General features: G+C 36.0%; 1 protein-coding gene across 2 annotated transcripts in view; it reads left to right on the top strand.

Moving 5' to 3' along the window:
* LOC150095894 (uncharacterized) overlaps nucleotides 1–23,869 on the top strand; it is a 320,356-nt gene that overhangs the window by 148,010 nt on the left and 148,477 nt on the right. The window contains exons 4-5 of one of the 2 annotated variants that reach the window (XM_090409432.1): nucleotides 1,920–1,955; nucleotides 20,182–20,235. In XM_090409432.1, the coding sequence (XP_090265558.1) occupies nucleotides 1,920–1,955; nucleotides 20,182–20,235 (90 nt within the window). The remainder of the gene's footprint in view (nucleotides 1–1,919; nucleotides 1,956–20,181; nucleotides 20,236–23,869) is intronic. The other variant, XM_090409433.1, reaches the window with a different exon arrangement.

The raw sequence follows: 23,869 nt of genomic DNA, 5'->3' as shown, positions 1-23,869 counted from the left end.
TTCGCCAAATCTATTTAATTACCTTTAGTGAGACAGTGACGAAAAAGATTGAAAAACAAAAAACAGGAATTAGTATCAATGCTATAAAATACAATAATCTTAGATATGCTGATAATACCATTCTAATAGCAGAAAAAAGAAACAAATTAATCAAATTAATGCAGCTACTAATTGAAGAAGGTAAAGAGTTTGGATTAGATATAAATGCAAAAAATACTAAATTTATGAAAATCTCAAAAGAAAACAGATCCGAGCCAGAAATATTCATAAACAATATGAAAATTGAACATACAATAGAATACAAATATTTAGGCACCTACTTTACTGCAGATGGAAAGCAAGATAAAGAAATAAAAATAAGAACAGCCATAGCTAAAGATGCATTCTGGAAAAATAAAGATCTGCTCAGAAGGTCTGTGGGTATCGAGACAAAGAAAAGAATGATGAGAACATTAGTGTGGCCAGTTTTCACACATATGGAAGTGAGACCTGGATATTCAAGAAGAGAGTAAGACAACAGATAATATCCTTTGAAATGTGGTACTATAGGAGAGCTCTGAAAATCTCATGGACAGAACATGTGATAAATACAGATGTCCTACAGAGAATGAGAACACAGAGATCCTTATTACAGGAAATAATCCAGAGAAAGATGAGATTAGCAGGACATGTACTGAGAGGTTCAGCAGGACAGAGGATACTACAAGTTTTAGAAGGAAAAATTATGAGAAAAGGATCAAGAGGTAAAAAACGAAGGACATGGCTTGAAGATATAAGATCTTAGACTGGAAAGACATGGTACTGCACCCTCTCACCGAGGAAGCTACATGAAGAAGAATTGCATATATACAGGCATACCCGATCATACTACATGTTAGGTTCCAGACCACCAAGTTTCATCATACAGTGAATCACTGCCTTTCCTCAAATACTCACCATTGTGAGTATTTGAGGAAAGATCAGATCTGATGGGGGGAAAAAACAGCTCTCCAGGTTACAATCATATTTAGCTTATGTGTGAAATTGACTGAGTTCTTTTGAATCTGAATTTGCCCTGAAAGGTTAGTATTTAAAATCTTGATTAGATCATCATAATCATTAGTCTTCCCTATTCTCCAATATCAGCATTGATGTGTCCAGTTTGTAGTTATGCTGTATAAAAGATGTATTTTTTCATGATAATCTCACCCACAAAAGATTGCAAACATGTAGTTCATTAAGAATCATATAGTTCATTAAGGTCTAAGAGTTAGTTAATCTAAGAACCCTGCTTTAGAGAATAAAAATGGCTTTTTTCAAGCTGCTTAAGACCTCCAGTATCAGGGTGAAGGTCTCACTGCTGTCTTTCAAAATCAGCTAATATCAGCTAAAGACATTCACAGTCATCTATCAAGTATGCATCAACAGCAGGTGATTATTAATAATTAAAGTTAGTTTATTGTAGTTCTCAGTCAACTCTGTCAATCCTCAAAACTCCAAAACCAGTCATTCTTATACACTCAAATCCATTCAAAAAAGAGTGCTCACTTTTTAGTAATCTTTTTAGGAGCTGCTCTGATAATGGAATATTTCATATAGTTTTCTAAGATTGATCCAAAGTTTTATACAGTCAACTTTCATTATGTAGGCACACAGACTTTTGTTGAAAAGTCCCAACAAAGGCTCCAACAGATACTATTCTGGGGTAAAAGAAATTTACTATAGAAGGCTATCCACTATTTCTGTGGTCTCCAGGGTTTGTTATAACAAAACTCAACTGTATATTGCTTGTCATATCCAAAATTGCACTTAACTTTAATATTTATGATCTTAAGTTATATTACAACTCATTCAAGTCAAAGGTCAATATGTAACGTTATAGAAGCTTATTTGTGTTGGTTAAAATTTACTATTTTAACTCTCATATGTTTGTTTTATAGGGCCCCAAAGGAGAAAAGGGTGATTTGGGACCACCTGTGAGTAAATAGTTTCAGTTTACTTTTATTAATTAAACAGAAATGTTGCAGTAATACTTTTCAATGTGATCCAGAACAAACTAATAAGAACAAGACTCTCCCAAATTTTAAATAAAAAAAAACTAGTCATTATGGTTTAAGTTAGGGCAATTTAGTACTGCTTCAGTACTCTCTCTGAAGATTACTGAAGCAGTACTCTTCAGAGAGTTCACCATTGCCATTTTAAATTTGAGCATTTGTTCTCTCTGAACAAATGCTCAAATTTAAAATGGCAATGGTGTAGTAAACAAATTATAGAAGACTCTGTGGTCAGTGTCTTCTCCATATTGTGATAGACCTCTCAGGCTTTTTTACAAATGATATAAGACTGATGTTCATGTAGTCTTTTCTCAACTGAACATTCTGTTTCAAATGAAGAGATCAATCAATCACAGGGAACTTGGTAAACTTGTACACTTGGAGGAAGGTAACAAGCAGGAGAATTTGTTGACAGGTAAAAACGTGAATGCTAAATTAGATATTTTGAAGATCTTCACAATTGGTTCAGAGATGCACTGAATCTTCCTTATTCTTCTGCATAATATATTGGATGTTGACAAGTTTGACTTTAAATGACACAAGTTCTATTGAACAAAGTTTTGATGATCCTCATTTGCTGAGATATAATGGCCAATGAAGGTAGATTTACATAAACAAGAGGTAGTTAGTGCATGCACAAGAACAGTAGGTACTACCTTCCTCCAGAATTATGACTCCATCATAATCCATAACTATCCCACATATCTGATTGCAAACATCATCTTTTTAAAAAAATAAATAAATAATAATATAAAAGCTGTAAACATTTTTCTTGAGATAGGCACATCAGATTGCAAAATTTGTAATGGCATACTATTTGGATAAACAATAGAAGTCTAAATGCAATGAAATTAATCTAATACCTAAGAGGGGAGAATTTTTGGCATTAGTCAGTGCAATCTCACCAAAAGTTGTAGGCATTAGTGAAACTTGGCTTTCAGCAGAAGATGTGGTCACTGGAATTGAATGTGATGAGTACAGTATTTTCAGGGAGGATAGAGATGATAGAATGGGGAGAGGAGTACTGTTGATGATAGCTGATGAGTTGCAGCCAAAGAAAGTAGTATATCAAGATGACAGATATGTGAGTGATAGTTCGTTTGAGGCGGTCTGGTGTGAAATAGTGACCAACACAACCAAATATACAGTTGGTTGCAGCTATAAGCCAGGGGGGTACAGAGGGTGATATTGAATTCATGAATCAGCAAATCAGTGCAATGAGTGCAGGGTTAGTATGGGTGATTTTAATTATGGTGATATCAATTGGAAGGAGGAAATATCATGGCAAAAAGGAAATGGAATTCATACATCTTCTACGAGATAATTACTTGAAACAGCACATAACTGAAGGGACACGTGGTGTGAGAGTGTTGGACCTGGTCATTGGTTCAGATGATATATGCATAAGTAAGGTGTCCTCATTACCTCTGTCGTGACGACGTTGTTCTCTTGATGTTCGAATCCGCCATCTTGTTAAAAGTCACTTTCATAAAATAAAGGAAAACTAATTGTAAATTGATCACTGATCTAAGGGTAGAGAAATTTCTATTATACTGCGCCACTCTATCCTTATATAAGTCTATATGAAATAGTAGGATCAATTCAAAATTAGTTAGCAGTCTTTTCATTCATTCAGGCCGAAGTATTTATTTTCTCTCTTTGGGATTCCTGCTAGATTCGAATTTTTGTGAACGGTGCAGTAAAAAGAATTTCAGGCAAATACAACAGTTAGGTTAACAACTAAAGCATTTAATATAGGTCATATAACACTTACATAAAATTTACTTCTAATTTTAAACAATAGAAATAAGTCAAACATTAAGTCAAGTCAATTACATTAGCACAATCTTCCAAGTCTTCACATACACCTTCTTAGCTTCTGGGTTATAAAGTTTTTACACTTAAATGAATATAATAGAACATCCAATCTAATTAGTTTTCACACATTTTTCAGTCATGCTATAAGTTCAAAATATTACAGGATCTAATAGCTGAAAATATCTTTCAAACAATTCCTATCTCCAACTCTCAATCACGAAGGGTTTCACCAGTTAAAGTTAATAATTCACTATGATAGACCTTACCGGAAATGGTTCCTAGAACATCTATTATGTTGTGAGCAAACTTCTGGAATTCACTTATCACACTTAAAGAATTAAAACACATCTACAAAACTTATCCGCAGTTATACTTAAAGCACTATCAATTACGCTTCAGAATTCTTGACATCAATTAGGGCACTTCAACTATCCTTATTACCACTCATAAATTAATTAAAAACTGTGAGGTTCTCTTTAAGGCAAATCGGAAATAAGCTGCAATACTAGATCAGCTGGGTTTATTCAGAATTCTTCCTTGAATGTTCAGCTTTTTACTTTATCCGATTGTAGCTTTAATTTTCCTTCTATTATTACTGCTGATTTCAATTTCAGCTAACTATAAAATTCGTTACGTTCTTGCTCACTTATAAAAATTATCCACTTAACTCCTACCCTTAAGAACCTTTTATTTACTTCTACTTCTTTAGTTTATCACCTTACTTCCTTTTACTTCCAAGTTTCCGTCCCCTCTCTTACTTTTTATGTATTTTTTTTTTTTATTCTCTCTTTAGCCCACCGCTCTGTTCCACTCGCGCTCGTTTATTTCACGCGTCTCCATGACAACAGACAAACATAAACATTCTCGCCAATGTTAGACAAGGCTATACTACTACAATGAGTCATTGCATACGTTAAACTTTATACACATACACAAATAGGAATAATTAGAATATTTGCTTTTCAATAATTGCGTAGTTAATATTGCAAATACAAGTTTTTATAATATTGACATAACAATAAATAAAATAGCTTAATAATAATTAATACAGAATCTATTTGCCATTAACACATTTCTTTGATTAAATAATTAAATATTTGATATAATTAAGGTAGTTATATGATATCAAATTATAATTTATGTTATTTACATTAAATAATATTTACAAACGCAGCCTTTGTGATGGAAAATCATGTTGGATTCTGAATCAAATAACATTTATTCTATTTTCTACATAATTAGAATCCAACACCTCCAATTGGTGAGAGCGATCATGTGATATTGACTTGGGAGGTTGCAAAATTTGCGGATTTCTCTCTAAAGAAGGGGTACATACAGAACTACAGGTTAGGCAATTATAATAAGCTTTGGAGTGAGCTTGCAGCCGTCCCGTGGCAGAACATATTGCAGGGGAAAGATGTTAGCAGTGCATGGGATAAAATCAGCTGGTATCTGAGGAGGGCAATATCAGATTGTGTCCTCATGGTCAGGAAGACAAACAGAGTAGGGGTTAGATGAATGAGTAGTAGTATCAAGCTTGATCTGCAAAAAAAGAAAATGTTATGGAGAATTTACAAGGAGAAAGGTGATCAGGACACCTATGAGTAGTACAAGGCTCAAGCTAGGAAGGTTACCAGCATAGTAAGAAAAGCTAAATCAGATTATGAGAAGACCTTAGATCAAGGGTAATCCCAAAGAATTCTTCCACTATATGGCAAGTAAAAGGAAGAATGACTTCGGAAGGATAACTTTAGTGGGTGCTGACGGTAATGTGGACTGCAGAGTTTGGTGGATAGAAGAAGGAGAGGTGATGATTGAGACTTTTAAACTGTTGAGAGGTGGTTGCAGGGTTGACACTGGGGAGTTCTTTCGCTTGGTTGAACACCGGGAAGGAGTGATGACAAGAGGCCATCCCTGGAAGTTACGAAAGGAAACTGTGAGCAAGAGGGTAAGGAGTGGTTTCTTTGTGTGGAGGGTGGTTGAGCCATGGAATGCATTGCCTGATGGAGTGGTGGGAGCGAGAACGGTCAGTGAGTTTAAAGAGTGGTATGATAGACTTTGTGTTTCTCAGGGGGGGGGACCTCCCCTCGATGAGTCTTGACAGACTTTGTCTTAGGAAGGACCTCCCTCGATGAGTCTTTTGACTCCTTGGAGGCCTGAATAATAATAATAATAATAATAAAATCAGATGTAATAGTCGAGTTACTGAGTGATCACTTTTCAAAAGTCTATCACCCAAGTGAGGATATCTCTGTACCTGTAGCAACAACTAATGTGAGAATTGAAGTTAAGAAATGAGAAGTACTTAGTATATTGCAAAATTTAAATGCAAACACTGCTGTAGGTTTAGATGAAATATCAGCTCGGGTGTTGCGTGAATGTGCAAAGGAATTGTCAATGCCTCTTACTTGGTTATTTAACTTGAGTTTGAAATCTGGTATGGTCCCTCGGGAGTGGAAGGAAGTCAAAGTAGTTCCTTTGCATAAAGGTGGCTCTAAAACTGCGGTAGTTAATTACAGGTCAATCGCCATCTCGGGAGTGGTGGTAAAAGTATTGGAAAAGTTGGTTAAAGACAGAATTCAAGAATGGGTCGATCAGAATACGATACTCTATAGGGACCAACATGGTTTTGTTAAAGGTTGATCCTGCCTTAGCAATTTATTAACTTTTTATAATAGAATGACATCTGAGTTGGACAAAGGAAATGGCTACATAGTGGTATGGTACTTCTGGATTTTGCTAAGGCTTTCGACAGGATACCCGATGGAATACTGTTGTGTAAATTGGAGCAGATGGGAATGGATACTAAACTGGTGATACAGATAGGAGAATGGCTCATGGAGAGATACCAGAAGGTGGTGTATGGAGGAGCAGAGTCCAGGAATCAGGCAGTAGTGTGCCTCAGGGCTCTGTGCTTGGGCCATTGTTTAATTTGTACATAAATGATATAGGAAATGGCTTAAGGGAGATATTAAGTTATTTGCTGATGATACAAAGTTGGGTAGCACAATAAAAAATCAAACTGATGCTGAGAGTTTGTAGGATGATTTAAATAAGTGGCAAAATGGGCAAAAGGTAATGGATGTCAGTTCAAATGTGGAAAAGTGGAAAGTTATGCATTTTGGGATTAAAAGATTACCAGCTATGTACTACACTGATGGAACAATTCTCCAAGAGATTGATGAGGCTAGGGACTTAGGGGTGTTGGTGGATAGGGAGATGAAGTTCAGGGGACACATTGATAAGGTGTCCAAGATTGCACATACGATTACTTGGTTATTGAGGAATACACTAACATCCAGAGATAAAGAGGTTATTATTCCCCTTTATAAAGCTTTGATACTTCCACATTTGGATTACTGTGCTCAGGTCTGGTCACCTGGATTCCTTGGAGATGAGGAGGCTGTGGAGAGGGTTCAGAGAAGAGTGACCAAGTTGGTGAGTGATATAAAAAATGCTCCCTACATTGATAGATTGAGAGCTTGTAGATTGCAGAGGTTGGTTGATAGGCAGAGAAGAGGGGATATGATAGAAACATTTAAATTACTAAAAGGTTTTTATAAGATTGATGCAGGGGAAATGTTTCAGCTGTGTGATAGTAATGGAAGAACAAGAGGTCATCCCTGGAAATTAAGGAAAAGTGTGGTTAACAAGAGTGTGAGAATGAGATTTTTCACCTGGAGGATGGTGAATGAGTGGAATGCATTGCCTGACTCAGTTGTGAGTTCTTCGACTGTAAATGAATTCAAGAAGAGATACGATAGATATTGTTTTGATAGTTTGAGTCTCCCACAATGAGTCTACTGACTCCATGGAGATACCCATAATAATAATAATAATAGAATTTAAATCCATAGCCTGTTGGTTGGAAAGTGAGTATTCTATATAGTCTTGCCACTATTGGGAATGTGCCTGGAGAGAATCAAGTAGTGGTGTAGAGAAAGAGATGATTCTTCACAATTTTAACTTACTTTAAACAATAACTATGAACTTTTCTTTGCCTGTCTTAGGCAAAGAAAAGTTACACATGAAAACAGCAAACTTTCCAAAACCTTCCAACCTCAACAATATTTAATTCCATCTCTAATCTGTCAAATTATGCCTAGTTTTCTTAAAAGAGCTCAACTTTCAACTTCAACAGTCATTACTCGTCATACTAGTACATGTTTAAAATATTTTCATCTCAAATGCTGCATTTGGTGCATTTGTGCATATGTTAATGCTAATATCCCATGTAAAACGGCATTCCAACTTAGAGTTTCTTCTTTTTGATCTTCTTTGGCTAAAAACCTCTTTGAATAAAACTCCTGAGAAGTTTTATTTAAAGAAATTTAGTGGAATTCAGAATCACAGCCTTTAAGTAGGACAGCAGGTACATTAACCAACTAGTCAATAAGGCTGGCTCTTATAGACTATTACTGTGGACTTATAATTTTTTTTTTCAATTTTCTTTCTTTAAATGTTGATATAATTCAAATTCGAATTAATTCACTTTATTCACATTAATTTGAATTGAATTGCCAAACAGTGAGGTCATCTTCGTTGGACATTTTAATGTTATCAACTTCATCTTGGCTTCCCACATGAATGAGCAATTAAAGATACCCAGTTGCTAGCTATCACCGATGGTTTCACACAGATTAGATTCCATACCTATAGTCATGAGGATAAATCAGATAGGAATTTAAAAAATGGATGAATAGTAGCATCCCCTGGAAATTAAAGAAGAGTGTGGTTAACAAGGGTGTCAGAACAAGGTTTTTTGCCTGGAGGTTGGTGAATGAGTGGAATTCATTGCCTGACTTAGTTGTGAGCCCTTCGTCTGTAAATGAATTCAAGAAGAGATATGACAGATATTGTTTTGCTAGTTTGGGTCTCTCGCGATGAGTCTACTGACTCCAGGGAGATACCCATAATAATAATAATAATAAACAGGTGCTGCAATAAAATAAAATTTTGTGTAGGGTGTGTGTGTGTGTGTGTGTGTATATATATATATATATATATATGGAGAAATATCATTAACAAGCTAACAAGCAGTACAAACTGCAGGTAAGAAGGATGAAGAGCATGGTGAGGAAAGAAAAATCTGATTATGAGAAGATACTAGCTAAGCAAGGGAAAGACAAAGAAAATTCCAAAGCTTCTTTCTCTATCTGGAGAGTAAGAGGAAGAATGATTCCAGAAGGATAAGTTCAATGAATGCTGATGGTAAGGACATGACAGGCACAGAAGGAATAATGGAATTATGGAGTGAATCATTATTTGTGAGTGTGCGTTACCCAGGTAGAGCAAATGCAGGGACTAATGTGACAAAAACTGATATGAGAGAGAGTAGAGTTGGATGAATTAAAGAGATGTCAAGATATTAGGAAATCTCAATGTGTGAATATAGCTGCAAGGTTGGATGAGACATCAGCTTGTGTTTCATAAAAGCTGCAAAGAAATGGCAGTGCCCCTAACTAGGCTGTTTAATTTGTCTCAGTACTGGCACAGCCCTAAATAAATGAAAAGAGGGAAAGATGGTCCCATTATGTAAATAATACAAAACAACAGTGGTAGCAAATTCTAGACTAATTAGTATCTCAACAGTGGTTGGAAAAGTTGGTTAAGAGAAGAATTAAAGACTGGATGAATATGCATATGATACTCTATGGGAGACAGCATAACTTTGTGAAAAGGAAGTCTTGTCTCAGTAATTTACTCACTGTTGAAAATAAAGACAGTTGTGGTGAATAAGGGAAATGACCACACTTCGATATTGCAAGATTTGCAAATATTTATGACAAGATATTGCATGGAATACTAATATGTAAGTTGGAGCAAATGGGGATGGAAAGATAGTGATATCATTGAGAGGGTGGCTGATGGACAGGCATTAAAGAGTAGTATATATTAGCCGGCAAAGGTTAGTCGATTGGTAGAGCCTCTGCTACTAATGGCTCAGTTAAGTAAGTTTGAGCACGGTTAGTAGTTGGAAGGGGTCCTATCGTTCGATGCTGTTGGCACACTCTCCCTCGATGAGTCTTTGGACTCCCTGGAGGTGTCAAATAATAATAATAATAATAATAATAATAGTATATGGCAGAGCTGTATCAAAAAGAAGACCGGCAACCAGCAGTGACACAAGACTCTGTAGTTGGGTAATTGCTGGTCAGTTTGTATATTAATGATATTGGGAATGATATGAGGGAGAATTTGCAACTGTTTGCCAATTTGTTTAACTGGAAAGATAATAGTTAATATTGCTAGTATAGAGATCCTGTAAGATGATCTAGATAGAGTTAGAGTTTGGATAAATGCTGCCAATTCAATGTATCAAACAATCAAATTGTGCACTTCGGGAAGAAAAACTGCATGCTGTGTATTATGACATACTGTCACTGTGAGAAATTAATGAGGGTAGTGCTTTAGGAGTAAACAGTAACAAACAGTTGAGATTCAAAGGACATACTGCAAACATGTGGCAAACCTGGATGTTAAGAAACTAAGGGAGATGGAGTAATATTGATGGTAGAAAAGGAGTTATTATCATTATTATTCTTATTATTCTGGGCGACTCCAAGGAGTCCTTAGACTCATCGATGGAGGCCCTAAACATCATGTCCATCACAACTATTCGACATTCACACAGTATCTATCATACTTGCAAGGACTGGATGTTGAGAGTGCACTGGAGGTGGTTAAGAAGTGTTTGCAGGAGGTAATGGTTGACTGTATACCAAGAGTCTGAATAATAAATCAAGTAGGGGTTAAATGGATGAATAACACTATTAAGCTTGAGTTGCAAATAAAGAAACAATTGTGGAGGGAATTTAAGGAGAAAGGTGACCAGCAGGCACAGGAACAGTACAAAGCTCAGGCCAGGATGGTAATAAGGGTGGTAAGAAAAGCAAAAGCGGATTACGAAAGAAAACTGGCCATGCAGGCTAAAGAGAATCCCAAACAGTTTTTTAATATGTTGTAAGTAAAAGGAAAAATGCTCATGGTAGAATGATTTTAAAAAATGCTGAGGGTAGGGAGGTAACCGAATCAGTCAATATAGTAGAATTACTGAGCGAGCACTTTGCAAGAGTATATCATCCAGGTGGTGACATTGCAGGAATTATTATTATTATTATTATTATTATTCAGGCCTCCATTTAGTCAAAAGACTCATCATGGGAGGTCCTTTCTAAGAAACAAAAGTCTATCAAGACTCATTGAGGGGGGTCCCTCCTAGAAAGCACAAGTCTATCATACCACTCCTTAAATGCATTGACCGTTCTCGCTCTCACCACTCCATCAGGCAATGCATTACATGGTTCAACCACCCTCCATGCAAAGAAACCACTCCTCACCCACTTTCTCACAGCTTCCTTTTGTAACTTCCAGGGATGGCCCCTTGTCATGACTCCTTCCCGCTGTTCGACCGAGTGAAAGAACTCCCCAGTGCGAACCCTGTAACCACCTCTCAACAGTTTAAAAGTCTCAATCATATCACCCCTCCTTCTTCTATCCACCAAACTCTGCAGTCCACATTCCCTCAGCTGGTCCTCATAACTAACACTGTACAGTCCCGAAACCATCTTTGTTATCCGCCTTTGTACCCTTTCCACAGTTCATTTATCCCCTTCAAATCCTGGGGACCAGATCTGAGAACAATAGTCTAAGTGTGGTCGGATCAGAGTCTTATACAATGGAAGGATAACCATTTTATCTCTGCAGGTCAGTGTCCTTTTCATTATTCCAGCAATCCTCTGCATTACCTTCACTACCTTTGCAATATGACCCCTAAATTTCAAGTTTCTATCAATTATCAAACCCAGATCTCTTGTCTCTCCTACTTCCTCCATTTAACTCCTCCCATAGAGTATGCAGCATCCCATCAATATGTCCAAAACCTCAAGACCTTACATTTTGCTGCATTAAACTGACACCCCCTCCCCCATTCATTTGTCCATGGAATGGAAGAACCAACAGCTTATACTGGAATTGTGATGAATGAAGTAGAGGTAACTAGTCTATTACAGAACCTCAATGTCAATACATCTGTGGGATTGGATGGTATACCAGCTCGTGTCGTACGTGAAGCGGCTAAAGAACTGTCAGTGCTCTTGACCATTTTGTGTAATTTGAGCCTTGGTTCGGGTCAGTCCCAAGGGGGTTTTGCTGCATTAAACTGACACCCCCTCCCCCATTCATTTGTCCATGGAATGGAAGAACCAACAGCTTATACTGGAATTGTGATGAATGAAGTAGAGGTAACTAGTCTATTACAGAACCTCAATGTCAATACATCTGTGGGATTGGATGGTATACCAGCTCGTGTCGTACGTGAAGCGGCTAAAGAACTGTCAGTGCTCTTGACCATTTTGTGTAATTTGAGCCTTGGCTCGGGTCAGTCCCAAGGGGGTGAAAAGAGGGGAAAATGGTTCTGCTGCATAAAGGTGGTTCCAAGGCTGCTGTTGAAAATTACCGGCCAATCAGCATAACAGGAATCATTATCAAGGTTTTGGAGAAAATAGTCAAGAGGAAAATACAAGATTGGATAGATGAAAATGGGATACTGTATCGGGGACAGCATGGTTTTGTGAAAGGTAGGTCATGCCTCAGTAACTTGCTCACGTATTATAACACAGTGACGGCTGAACTGGATAAGGGTAATGGGTTTACAGTGATTCTACTGGACCTTGCTAAGGCCTTTGACAGGATACCACATGGAATTCTAATCAGTAAATTGCAGCATATGGGGATGGATATAGGGTTGGTGAGATGGATAGGAGAGTAGTTGACGGAGAGATATCAGAGAGTGGTTTATTCAGGAGTAGAGTTCACAGGCCATCTAGTGGTGTGCCACAAGGGCCTGTTCTTGGACCACTGCTGTTTAATTTGTTCATTAATGATATAGGAAAGGATCTGAGAGGAACAGTTCATTTTTTTGCGGATGATGCAAAGTTGGGTAGGGCAATAGTGAATGCAGATGATGTCAAAATTTTGCAAGATGATTTGGATAGATTGGAAGTCTTGGCTAAGGAGAACGGATGTCAATTTAATGTGGCAAAATGTAAGGTTATGCATTTTGGGGTTAAAAGATTAGCAGCAGTTTACTACATTGGTAGAACTATACTCCAGGAAATCGATGAGGCACGAGATTTAGGAGTGTTGGTGGATAAGGAGTTGAAGTTTAGGGGGCACATTGCAAAAGTGGCCAAATCAGCTCATCAAATCACTTGGTTGCTGAAGAATATGTTGACAAGCAGAGACAAGCAGGTTATTGTTCCTCTGTATCGAGCCTTGATAAGACCCCATCTCGACTACTGTGCCCAGATTTGGTCACCTAGGTTTCTTCTTGATGGGGAGGAGGTTGAGAGGATCCAAAGGCGAGTAACCAAGATGATAGCAGGTCTGTGGAATGAACCTTATGAGAACACTTGAGGATTTGTGGGTTGCAAAAATTGGTTGATAGGCAGAGGAGGGGAGATATGATTGATACATTCAAATTACTGAAGGGTTTCTATAAAATTAATTCAGAAAATATTTTTGAGAACAGGGCTGGTTGTGTGAGGACTAGAGAACATCCATGGAAACTGGCAAAAGTGTGGTTAGTAAGGGTGGGGTGTTAGAGCTGGGTTCTTTACTTTTAGAGTGGTGAATGAGTGGAATGGGCTGCCAGAGTCTGTGGTGGATGCTGTGACAGTGAATGAGTTTAAGGCGAGGTATGATAGATACTGTATGAATGTCGAATAGTTGTGATGAATATGATTTAGGGCCTCCCTCGATGAGTCTAAGGACTTTCTAGAGTTGCCCGTAATAATAATAATAATAATAATACTTTGCTTTGAACTCGTTCACTGTCATAGCACCCACAACAGACTCTGGCAGCTAATTCCACTCATTCACCACTCTAAAAGTAAAAAACCTAACTCTAACACCCTTACTAACCACAATCTTGCCCAGCTTCCATGGATGTTCCCTACTCCTCCGACCACCATTCCTGTTCTCAAAAATATTCTCTGAATTAATCCTATGGAAACCCTTCAGCAATTTTAATGTCTCAATCATATCTCCCCTTTTCCGCCTATCAACCAATTTTTGCAACCCACAAATTTTCAACCTGTTCTCATAAGGTTCATTCCATAGTCCTGCTATTATCTTGGTCACTCGTCTCTGGATCCTCTCCACCTCCTCCCCATCGAGAAGAAACCCTGGCGCCCATATCTGGGCACAGTAGTCTAGATGGGGTCTTATCGAGGCTCGATAACAGAGGAACAATAACCTGTTTGTCTCTGCTCGTTAAAGTGTTTTTCAGCAACCAAATGATTTGATGAGCTGATTTAGCCACTTTTGCAATGTGCCCCCTAAACTCCAACTCCCTATCCACCAACACTCCCAAGTCTCTGGCCTCATCAATCTCCTGGAGTACAGTTCCGCCAATGTGATATACTGCTGCTAATCTTTTCACCCCAAAATGCATAACCTTACATTTTGCCACATTAAATTGACATCCATTCTCCTTAGCCCAGACCTCCAATCTACCCAAATCATCCTGCAAAATTTTGACATCTTCTGCATTCACTATTGCCCTACCCAACTTTGCATCATCATCAAACAAATGAACCATTCCTCTCCGATCCTTCCCTATATTATTAATGAACAAATTAAACAGTAGTTGTCCAAGAACAGAACCCTATTGCACACTACTAGTCACGTGCCATCTTTTGGACTCTACTCTTGGGTAAACTACTCTCTGATATCTCTCCATCAACCACCCTCCTATCCATCTCACCATGGGTTTACAGTATCACTGTAAACCCATTACCCTTATCCAGTTCAGCCGTCACTGTGTTATAAAACCTGAGCAAGTTACTGAGGCATGATATACCCTTCACAAAACCATGCTGTCCCCAATACAGTATCTCATTTGCATCAATCCATTCCTGTATTTTTCCCTTGACTACTTGCTCCAAGACCTTGACAATGACTCCTGATATACTGATTGATTGGTCGTTATGTCCATACAAGGTAGATGTGCAAGGAGGATGATAGTGGATTTGAGGAAGTACGATGTGAGATAGAAGTGAACACAGTGAAATGCTTAAGATGTTGCTATAGGCCTCGCAATGGAGAGTAATGACCATGAATGCACAAGCAAATAGGAAAAGGATGATTATTATGGGTGATTTTAATTATGGTAATGTAGACTGGGGTGACAAGATAGGAAATGGGAGTAAAGAAAATGAATATCTTGAATTTTTGGGGACAATTACCTCAGACCGTATGTTACAGAGAGAATGCAAGGATTGAGGGTCTTGGATTTGATCATCTCACCAGAGGATATTATGAATGAAATGCCTAATCTCCCTCCAGTTGGTGAGAGTCGCCATAAAGTGATTACCATGGTGGTGACCAGCTGTATGAGGACTTCTGTGAGAAAAGGATATATATGGAACTATAAGGCTGGTGATTATGAAAAGCTCAGGAGACAGATTGCACCTATATTGTCGAATGAGGAGTTGAGTGGAAACAAGACCAGTGGTCCTTGTGTGCTGTTCAAGCAATCTAACAGAAGCAATGTCTAAATATATTCAAAGGATCAGAAAGTTAAATAAGGTAGGTAGGTATAAAATGGCTAAATGAAGAGATTAAGCATGCAATACAGAGAAAGAAAGCATTATGAAGGCAACATAAGATGAGTGATGATAATCAATTCCATGAGGAGTACAAACAACACACAAGGAGAATGACAAGATTGGTAAGAGTAGCAAAAGTGCAGTATGAGCAGCAGTGGGCTAATGAAGCCAAAAGAAAAACCTTAGGGAGTTCTTTCAATAACTAGTCAGCAAAAAAAAAATGAATGATTATGTTAGGATGGCACTGAATGAGGAGAATGGTATATGGATAACTGCTTCAGAGGATATAGTTGTGATATTTAATGAGCAAATCATAAACGTTTTTCACCCTAGTGAATATGATATATTATTATTATTATGATTATGTGACATCTCCAAGGAGTCCAAAGACTCATTGAGGGAGGGCACCTACTCTACAACTCTCTGTCTTCACCACTCAGTCCACCAACTACAGTGAACCACATCATCTACACCAATGCCATCTACTGCCCACTACTACCAACACTTGTACTTTCACAGACAATCACAAACACCCATGCTTATGGCAGGATTCGAACCCGCAGCCTTTTGGCTGAAGAGCAGATACACTAACCACTTGGCCAACTAGGCCAGCATGGAGGGTTTGACAGCAGTGGATGAAGAGGAGGAGAAACTGACTGTAAGTGAGCAAGATGTATATATGTATATACGGAATTCAGTAAACTAGAAGTTAATAAGGCTGTGGGACTAGATATAATATATCACCACGTATTTTGAAGGAATGTGCCAGGGAGTTCACATCTCCCTTGGCATATTTCTTTACTGCCATATGAGTCTTCCACTGGGTCAAGTTCCAAAGGAGTGGAAGGACGGCAGGATTCCCCACTTCATTAGGGAGGCGGCAGAACTTTAGCATCAAATTATAGGCAAATATATGTATCTGGTGTTCAGGCCTCATATGGTTATTGTGCACAGATTTGGTTACCTGGGCTTCTTCTCTGCATCTATGAAGACAGATTGAGAGAACACAATTTGCTAAACCTTGTGAATAGGAGAAGGAAAGGGAGTATTATTGAGATATTTAATTTTGTAAGGGATTGTTACTAGGTTAATATGGAAGAAGGTTTTCACAGAATGGTACAGAGTTGTAGAAGGGTATCCCTGTAAAGAGAGCATGAACAAGGGAGTATGGAGCAAATAAATATAAAGCACAGCTTGATGAGCTTTTTGTAACAGTATGTACCTCTATGGAGTCTTTTGACTCCATGGAGGTCTAGTATTATCAGTACACCACTTACTTGATGTTTGAAGTTTAGAGCCTTCTTCTCAACATGAAGTTTTCTTAAAGATTGTGAATACATTCAGATCTTTTTATACAAGTAAATATTACCTTGCCAGTACTTCATATTCAGAACATGAGCAAAATGTCTATAATGTGCAGAATCCAGGAGATAAATATTTCTTACCAGAAAGAAAGTTTCTTTGTGGAGACCCTTCTGAAATATAGACATGTCAGAGCTGGAAAAAAAAAAAAAAAAAAAGGTCAGTGGAGTGGTAAGTTAATCATTTTCATTTTTTTTCTATAAATACTGTGAATTTTTAAGGGCTTAAATCTGTTTGACTGAGAGGTAACTAAGTCAATATATTGACCACTATGAACTATGTTGTTTGATGAGCTGAGGTCCAGTGATACAGCACACACACACAATCCAGAAAATGATGCTAATATGAGAACAAAAAAAAAATAACGTAATTAAAATATTTATTTTATCATCTGTGATTACTCTCTACACATGCATTATACTTAATGCATTATTATTTCTAAGCATCCATGGAATCATTAGAGTTATGTAGTGAAACACACACACACAGCTGTACTTCAATATCTGTTGATTCAAAGTGATATAAATTAGTCAGGTATTAATTTCCAGTTTTCTGAATCATTATTATGGAATCACCCAACATATGGGTGAGGGTGAGCTTTTCCTCCATAACTATTTCTTTTTTTTACTCATCTTTCTCATTCAGTTCTCTGAACTACACTTCAAGCATCATCATATTACACTGTCTCATTTATATATGTCATTTACTTATATGCATCACACTAATTATAGTATAGGCATGCCCTACTTCATAAACCTTCTATATCTACATGAAGCATGTTTTTCTTCATGATATGCACTATTCCTTTGCTAGGAAAATCATACTTCATATAATAATTAATTGTAATGTTAATCTTGTTTTTTATGTATGTATATATGTTTAAATGAATTTATATATACATAATTTGCAGAAGGAAGTAGTGAGTAAGAGAGTAAGAGGTAATTTTTTTGCATATATAAAGTGAATAGAATGCATTGCCTGAAAGGATGGTAAAAGTGCAAATGGTGGATGAGTTTAAGGAATAATGATGAGTTTTTCTGAAAAAAATCAAGAAAAAAATAACAATTGCAAATAAATATTGTATGTATTTACAAATATATGAAATAAATACTCTCTCTCTCTCTCTATATATATATATTTATTTGTATTATTTCAATACTATCTCATTGCATATTATACCCACAAGGAGGATTTTGCACAAGCTACAAATATCATTCTGCATGCTACAAATCAAGCAGTAGCATTTTCTTATGTATGATTATATTATTTTATTATGTTTCTGCATAGAAAAATATTTCTTAAGCAAATTTTTGAATGCACTGGTGTCCAAAACCTAAGGATGAACACTATTTCTGAAGATTACAATCACAACTTGTGGCAATTTGTATAACTGACGATTTTGAGTAGAAAGCAGATACACATTCAAATTTTTGAATTGCACAAAAGGGGTCATGTGGTGGGCAAGTTTTCCTCATGAACTCCAGAGGGAAATTTGCCCACTCCTTCAGAGCAAGGATAAGGCCTTGTTTGTTTTTTTGGAGGGGGAATTTTGAACAGCAACGCATCTCACTATTGCATCCCAAATATGTTCTATGGGGTTAAGATCTGGGGAGCGTGCTGGCCACTAAGGATGAACACTTGGTGCTAAAGCATGGTACAATGTTGTGAGAGCTGCATTGCACCTCGAGGTGGATGTATTCCATACCGAAATGTCTTACCACATAGTTTTATGTAAGCACTGTGCATTAATTCCTTAACTACGTCATTTCGAAATTTGTAACTTTTACCAAAAACAGATTGCAATTTATTTTGTATGAAATTTATAACATATTTTTTGTCTAATATAATTTATTAGTGTACTGGTAATAAATTTATGTTCACATTTGTGTGTGCGTGTGGTCATGAAAATTTTTTTTCATATACAGGTTAAAATGTAGTTCATCCTTAGATTTTGGACACCAGTGTAATCTTAGGCAGTGAGCTGTAAAGCTCACTGCCTAAGATTACATTGGTTGAAATTATGGCCAAACTAAGATTGGTTGAAATTATGGCCAAAACAAGTGAAACTGTAAGGCATGAATAAAGACATAGTATATTATGTCTTTATTCGTGCATGTGCCCTCTGGCCAGTTTGACTGTTTTGAAGGATCTCAGTTTCTAACAGGAAATCCTGCCAGCTCTTAATTAGACTATGTAACCTCTCCTAGCATAGTTCAAATATCCCTTATTCTGTGCAAACTACAGAGGTGGTAAGATATGAAGAGATGCGTGCTTATGTTATTTATAGATTTTGTTATCATCACATGTGTTAATTATGAGTATTTGAGCATCAATAATCATATTATTAAGCAGCACATTAGCCTTAAACTAGAATTTATATTTTCAACTGGTTGATTAAGGAGAAACAGTAAGTTCTTAATTCGACTTATGGCTATTAGATAAGCCTTTAAAAAAGTGACATTATCAACAAATATGGAAACATGATCACATTTCTATCATATTCCTTTAGATCTAACTTTTACTTGCACAACAGAAAGAGACTGAATTAGGAACTTTATACTCTGGTTAATCTATTATATTTCATTATATTTTTATAGTAATTTACCGTTTATCCAACCTTCAAAACAATGACCCTTCAAGATCTTGTATGTCAACCGACTTCTCTGTAGAGCACCATCTAAATTATCTGAACTCGCCATTTTATAATTGAAGGGGCAGATAAACTATAGATTACTGTATTGGTATATATTTAATAACACAGTTGTATAAGAATTATATAGATGTAATAATACAGTAGTATAAGAATTATACATTATATTTAATGTTGTGAATTATAATATACTACTAGTCCACAGGAACACATTTCAGTATATTGTAACATTTTTAGAAATGTGGGAATTTGGTTATTGATTATCTGTATTGTATAAGACTTTGTTCCAAAACTGTTGTGCAAACTGTATTAGTAATGCTGCAGAAAAACCCTATTACAACAATTTAAAAAATAACAGCAAATTGATAGTTTCATATAAGCACTAGAAATTTTCTAATTACTTCTAACAGGTATTCACTGTTATGAAGAGGTAGCATGGGATTATGTCTGCACCATTATTTTGTACTTTTGCTTGCATGATTACTCACTATTGCATTTACATTTTAATTTCCAGAATTATTTTCAGTACATCTTACCTAAAATCAATGACAGTATTTAAAAATGTTTTTATATTAATTGAAGCAAGCCTTCATTAACAGTGACCACTATCTATTCTTGTTTTATTTTTTTTAAAGAAAGTAAACAAAACAAACAAAATTAAGAGCAACATTCCTGCTCCTATCTAAAACTTGGCATCCCATTTCAGGGACCCAGAGGAAAAATTGGGAAGCGGGGAGAGAAGGGAGACAAGGGTGATCAGGTGTGGCTCCTTAGGTTTATTCTAAATTGTTTGGCTAAATAAACTCTTAGTTTCCTTCTTTATTGATATAATTACTAATAAATGTCTCTAATGATTAATTTTATTTTATTAATTTTTATTTTTTCTTTGATCTCTTTACACTAGTGCACCTTTTCTGCATGTTGCATGCTTCGTGCATGTTTCCAATACATTCTGTTGAAATGTTTTTGATTTGCTATATATCTAGAAATACAAGATAATTTTTATTAATACTTGTTGTATAGACAATCATAATGAGAAATAGAATTCATATTTACCATATATTGTACCCATATACTTTTTTCAGATTTATGTTGTTGTTGTTTTTTTTTATTGCACAATTTCCAATCATCCCATGCTACCTGACCATATTTTATCTCTGTCTTCATGTTGTTATGAGATCATTTTCTTTCTCTCAGTCATCACATTTTAACAATATTTATTTTTGTTTTTAAATTTTTATATACTATTACATAATAATATAAATGATATTACATTATATTACATTAAAAATTTTTATAATGTTTAAACAATGTTTAAATAATGTTTAAACAATCAGATTATAGGCCTGATAAATAGAACACTCAACCCAAATATAGTACAAAAAGAAACACGCTTGAAAATATACAATACTTTAGCAGTGCCCACATTATTATATGGCAGTGAAATTTGGCCAATAAACAAACAAGATAAACAAAGAATAAAAACAAGTGAAATGAGATTTATGACAAGAACTGCAAAATACACATTATTAGATCAAAAAAGGAACAAAGACATTTTAAAAGAACTAAAAACAAAATCAATAAAAGAAAAAAGAAAAAATGGATTGAACATGTAAACCAAATGGCCAACACCTGACATCCTAAACAAATACTAAAATATAAGCCAACTGGAAAGAGAAGGCAGGGTAGACCTCAAAAAAGGATATTGGATGGATAATGAGACCGGAACAGACCAATATGGTCTATACCCATAATTAGTGTTATGATGATAATATTACATTATTCCTTCTATTATAATATTATATTCATCATATATTATTACTCAAGTATATAATAATATATATTATTATACACCTGGAGTAAGTGATATGGAACTCAGTGCTACATCTACACTGAATGATATGACCCAGGTATATGAGGAGGAGGAACCACAGTTGTTGCATAAACTAAATAAGAATTCAGCTAAAAGTGCTGATGGGATTTCAGCACAGAATGCTGAGGGGGGGGGGGGTGTTCAGCAGATATGGCTGTGCCAATTGCCTGGATTTATAACTTGAGTCACAGCACAGGGAAGTTAACACAGGAGTGGAAAAATGGATGATAAATCTCTTTACCCAAGGTGGTACAAAGAATGATGCATTGAACTATCAGCCTACTTTAATAATAAATTTAGTTTAATCCTTTATCCAAGTGTAAGCAAACAAAGTTTGCACCTGAAAATATCTTCAGGACTGGGGTAAGGTAGTACAACATCGGGCAACTTGCAGCAAAGGTGGACCAAGCAAACATCACTCCTATCTCAGTATCTCTAATAATGCAAAACACATCTCCTTGCAGATATGTATAATGTTATGCATTAAGGGAAGGGCCACTACCCAGACTAGTTTCAACCTTTATTGAGGTTTCTTCAGTGGGAGCCAGGCCCAGAAGTGGAGATACCAGGCAGAAGCAAATCAGGAATTAGAATGACATGCAGCACTTGAAAATGATTGTGAATTGTGAGTAGATGAAGGTGGATGATAGTTCAATGTTAATAAATATAAAGTTGTGTACCCTAGTAATGATATTCCCAGTTGCAGATCATACTGTGGGGGGGTCACTCTAGAAGCAAGCAGTCAGGACAGTAATCTTGAAGATCTGATAGAAAGCTGAAGGTCAATGCTCATATAGAAATGCAACCTAGTGGATAGTAGTGCTGAAATGAACACTGATTTCTAAGGACAAAAAAATCATTTTGCTTCTTTAATGCCTTGATATGGCATCACCTGGAGTAGTGTGCAGATCTGGTCCCTGTTTTTCAACATTTTCAAGTATGCAAATACAGTGGAGATATAAAAAGGAGGGGGTTAAAGTTATCAAGATTGTGGAATGCAGATCCCAAGGATATAGAATGGGAATATGTGGACTGAAGACACTAACTAGTACATAGGAGAAAGAAGTAATGTGAAAGAAACCTACAAACTTCTAAAAGGGTCATATACATACCAATAGGTAGAATTTTTCATTTTATAGAAGACAGGAAGAGAGAAAAGGAAGAATGAATGCAGTGAAGAAAAGGATGAGAGCTAGATTTTTCTTTCATAGAGCAGTGTGTCACTGGAATGGCTTGCAATGAGTGCAAGGTAGTGTGAATGAATTAAAAAAAAAAAAAAAAAAAAAAAAAAAAAAAAAAAAAAACAGATATGACAAGTGATGTAGCCTCCCTCGATGAATCCTTGACTCCCTGGAAATCTATAATAATAATAATATATCTCTGTATCATATGAAGTTTTTAATGATTGTTGACTCAATTTATATAAAATAAGAAAAACTGATCTTATGCATGTGCTTATAGTAGTTATTTATATAATTTACTGTTTGTTATAAAAACAGCTTGCTTTAATTTTATATATACCAGTACTTAAAATATATGTGAACTTAACATTCAAAAAGAAATATTCCAACCTCATTTAAACAACAGACTTATACATCATAATATAGATGGTGATGCTTATCTATGAGAAAGTAATGACATTATTATTATTATTATTATTATTATTATTATTATTACACAGATATCTCAATGGAGTCAGCAGATTCATTGATGAGAAATCCAGTAATCACACAAAGACTATCATTCCTCTCCTTAAAGTTATTCACTGAGGAAGCACTCACAACCACCTCTGGCAACATATACCACCCATTCATCATCACCCTCTAAGCAAAAAATCTAGTCCTATACCTTTCCTAACTATATTCTTACACAACTTTCTTCAATTCACATGAAACACAACAAAATAAGTAAATAATATTTATTTAAAGCCATATTTTAGCCTGAATATTACAGGCTATCATCATCAATGGCAACGTTTGTTAATTACAAGGTTGAATGCAAACAATGGGTTGATTTAAAACAGTGAGAACCGTGAGATGTGATCCATAAAATAATGCAAAGATATAACCGAGGAAACATTGTATTATTAATTATTAATTTACTGTATTAAAAAAAACTTTAATGGTGTCTAATTAGAATAAGACTCTCCCATATCTTGTAAAGTGAGAGGCAGGCATTCCAATTTAAGTTCAAAAAGTGAAATAAGTCTCAGCACTTTCTTTAAATAAGCATTCAAATATATAGCGACACAGATGAAGCAGGAGTATTTCAGACATTTGATATTGTTATTCATATCTATTCTGTGAAGTACCAAGCCAGATTTCTGAGATTTCCTGCTGCTGATATAAGATGAAGTAAGAATGATGTCAATCATAAGGAACATGGTAGATGCCAGGAAGAATTACAGGAGAGCATTTATCTTTGGAAGATGGAAACCACGATGATGATGATTTGTTGAGAGGAAGAAAAATAGCCACTAAATGGTATCTCTCAAGAATTCTGGATAACGGTTCTGAGATGC

Source organism: Typopeltis vanoorti, chromosome 19, assembly GCF_054136105.1.
Source record: "Typopeltis vanoorti isolate ZY-2024b chromosome 19, IOZ_Tvanoo_1.0, whole genome shotgun sequence".
Taxonomy (NCBI): Eukaryota; Metazoa; Arthropoda; class Arachnida; order Uropygi; family Thelyphonidae; genus Typopeltis; species Typopeltis vanoorti.
This window is presented reverse-complemented; position numbering and strand designations above follow the sequence as displayed.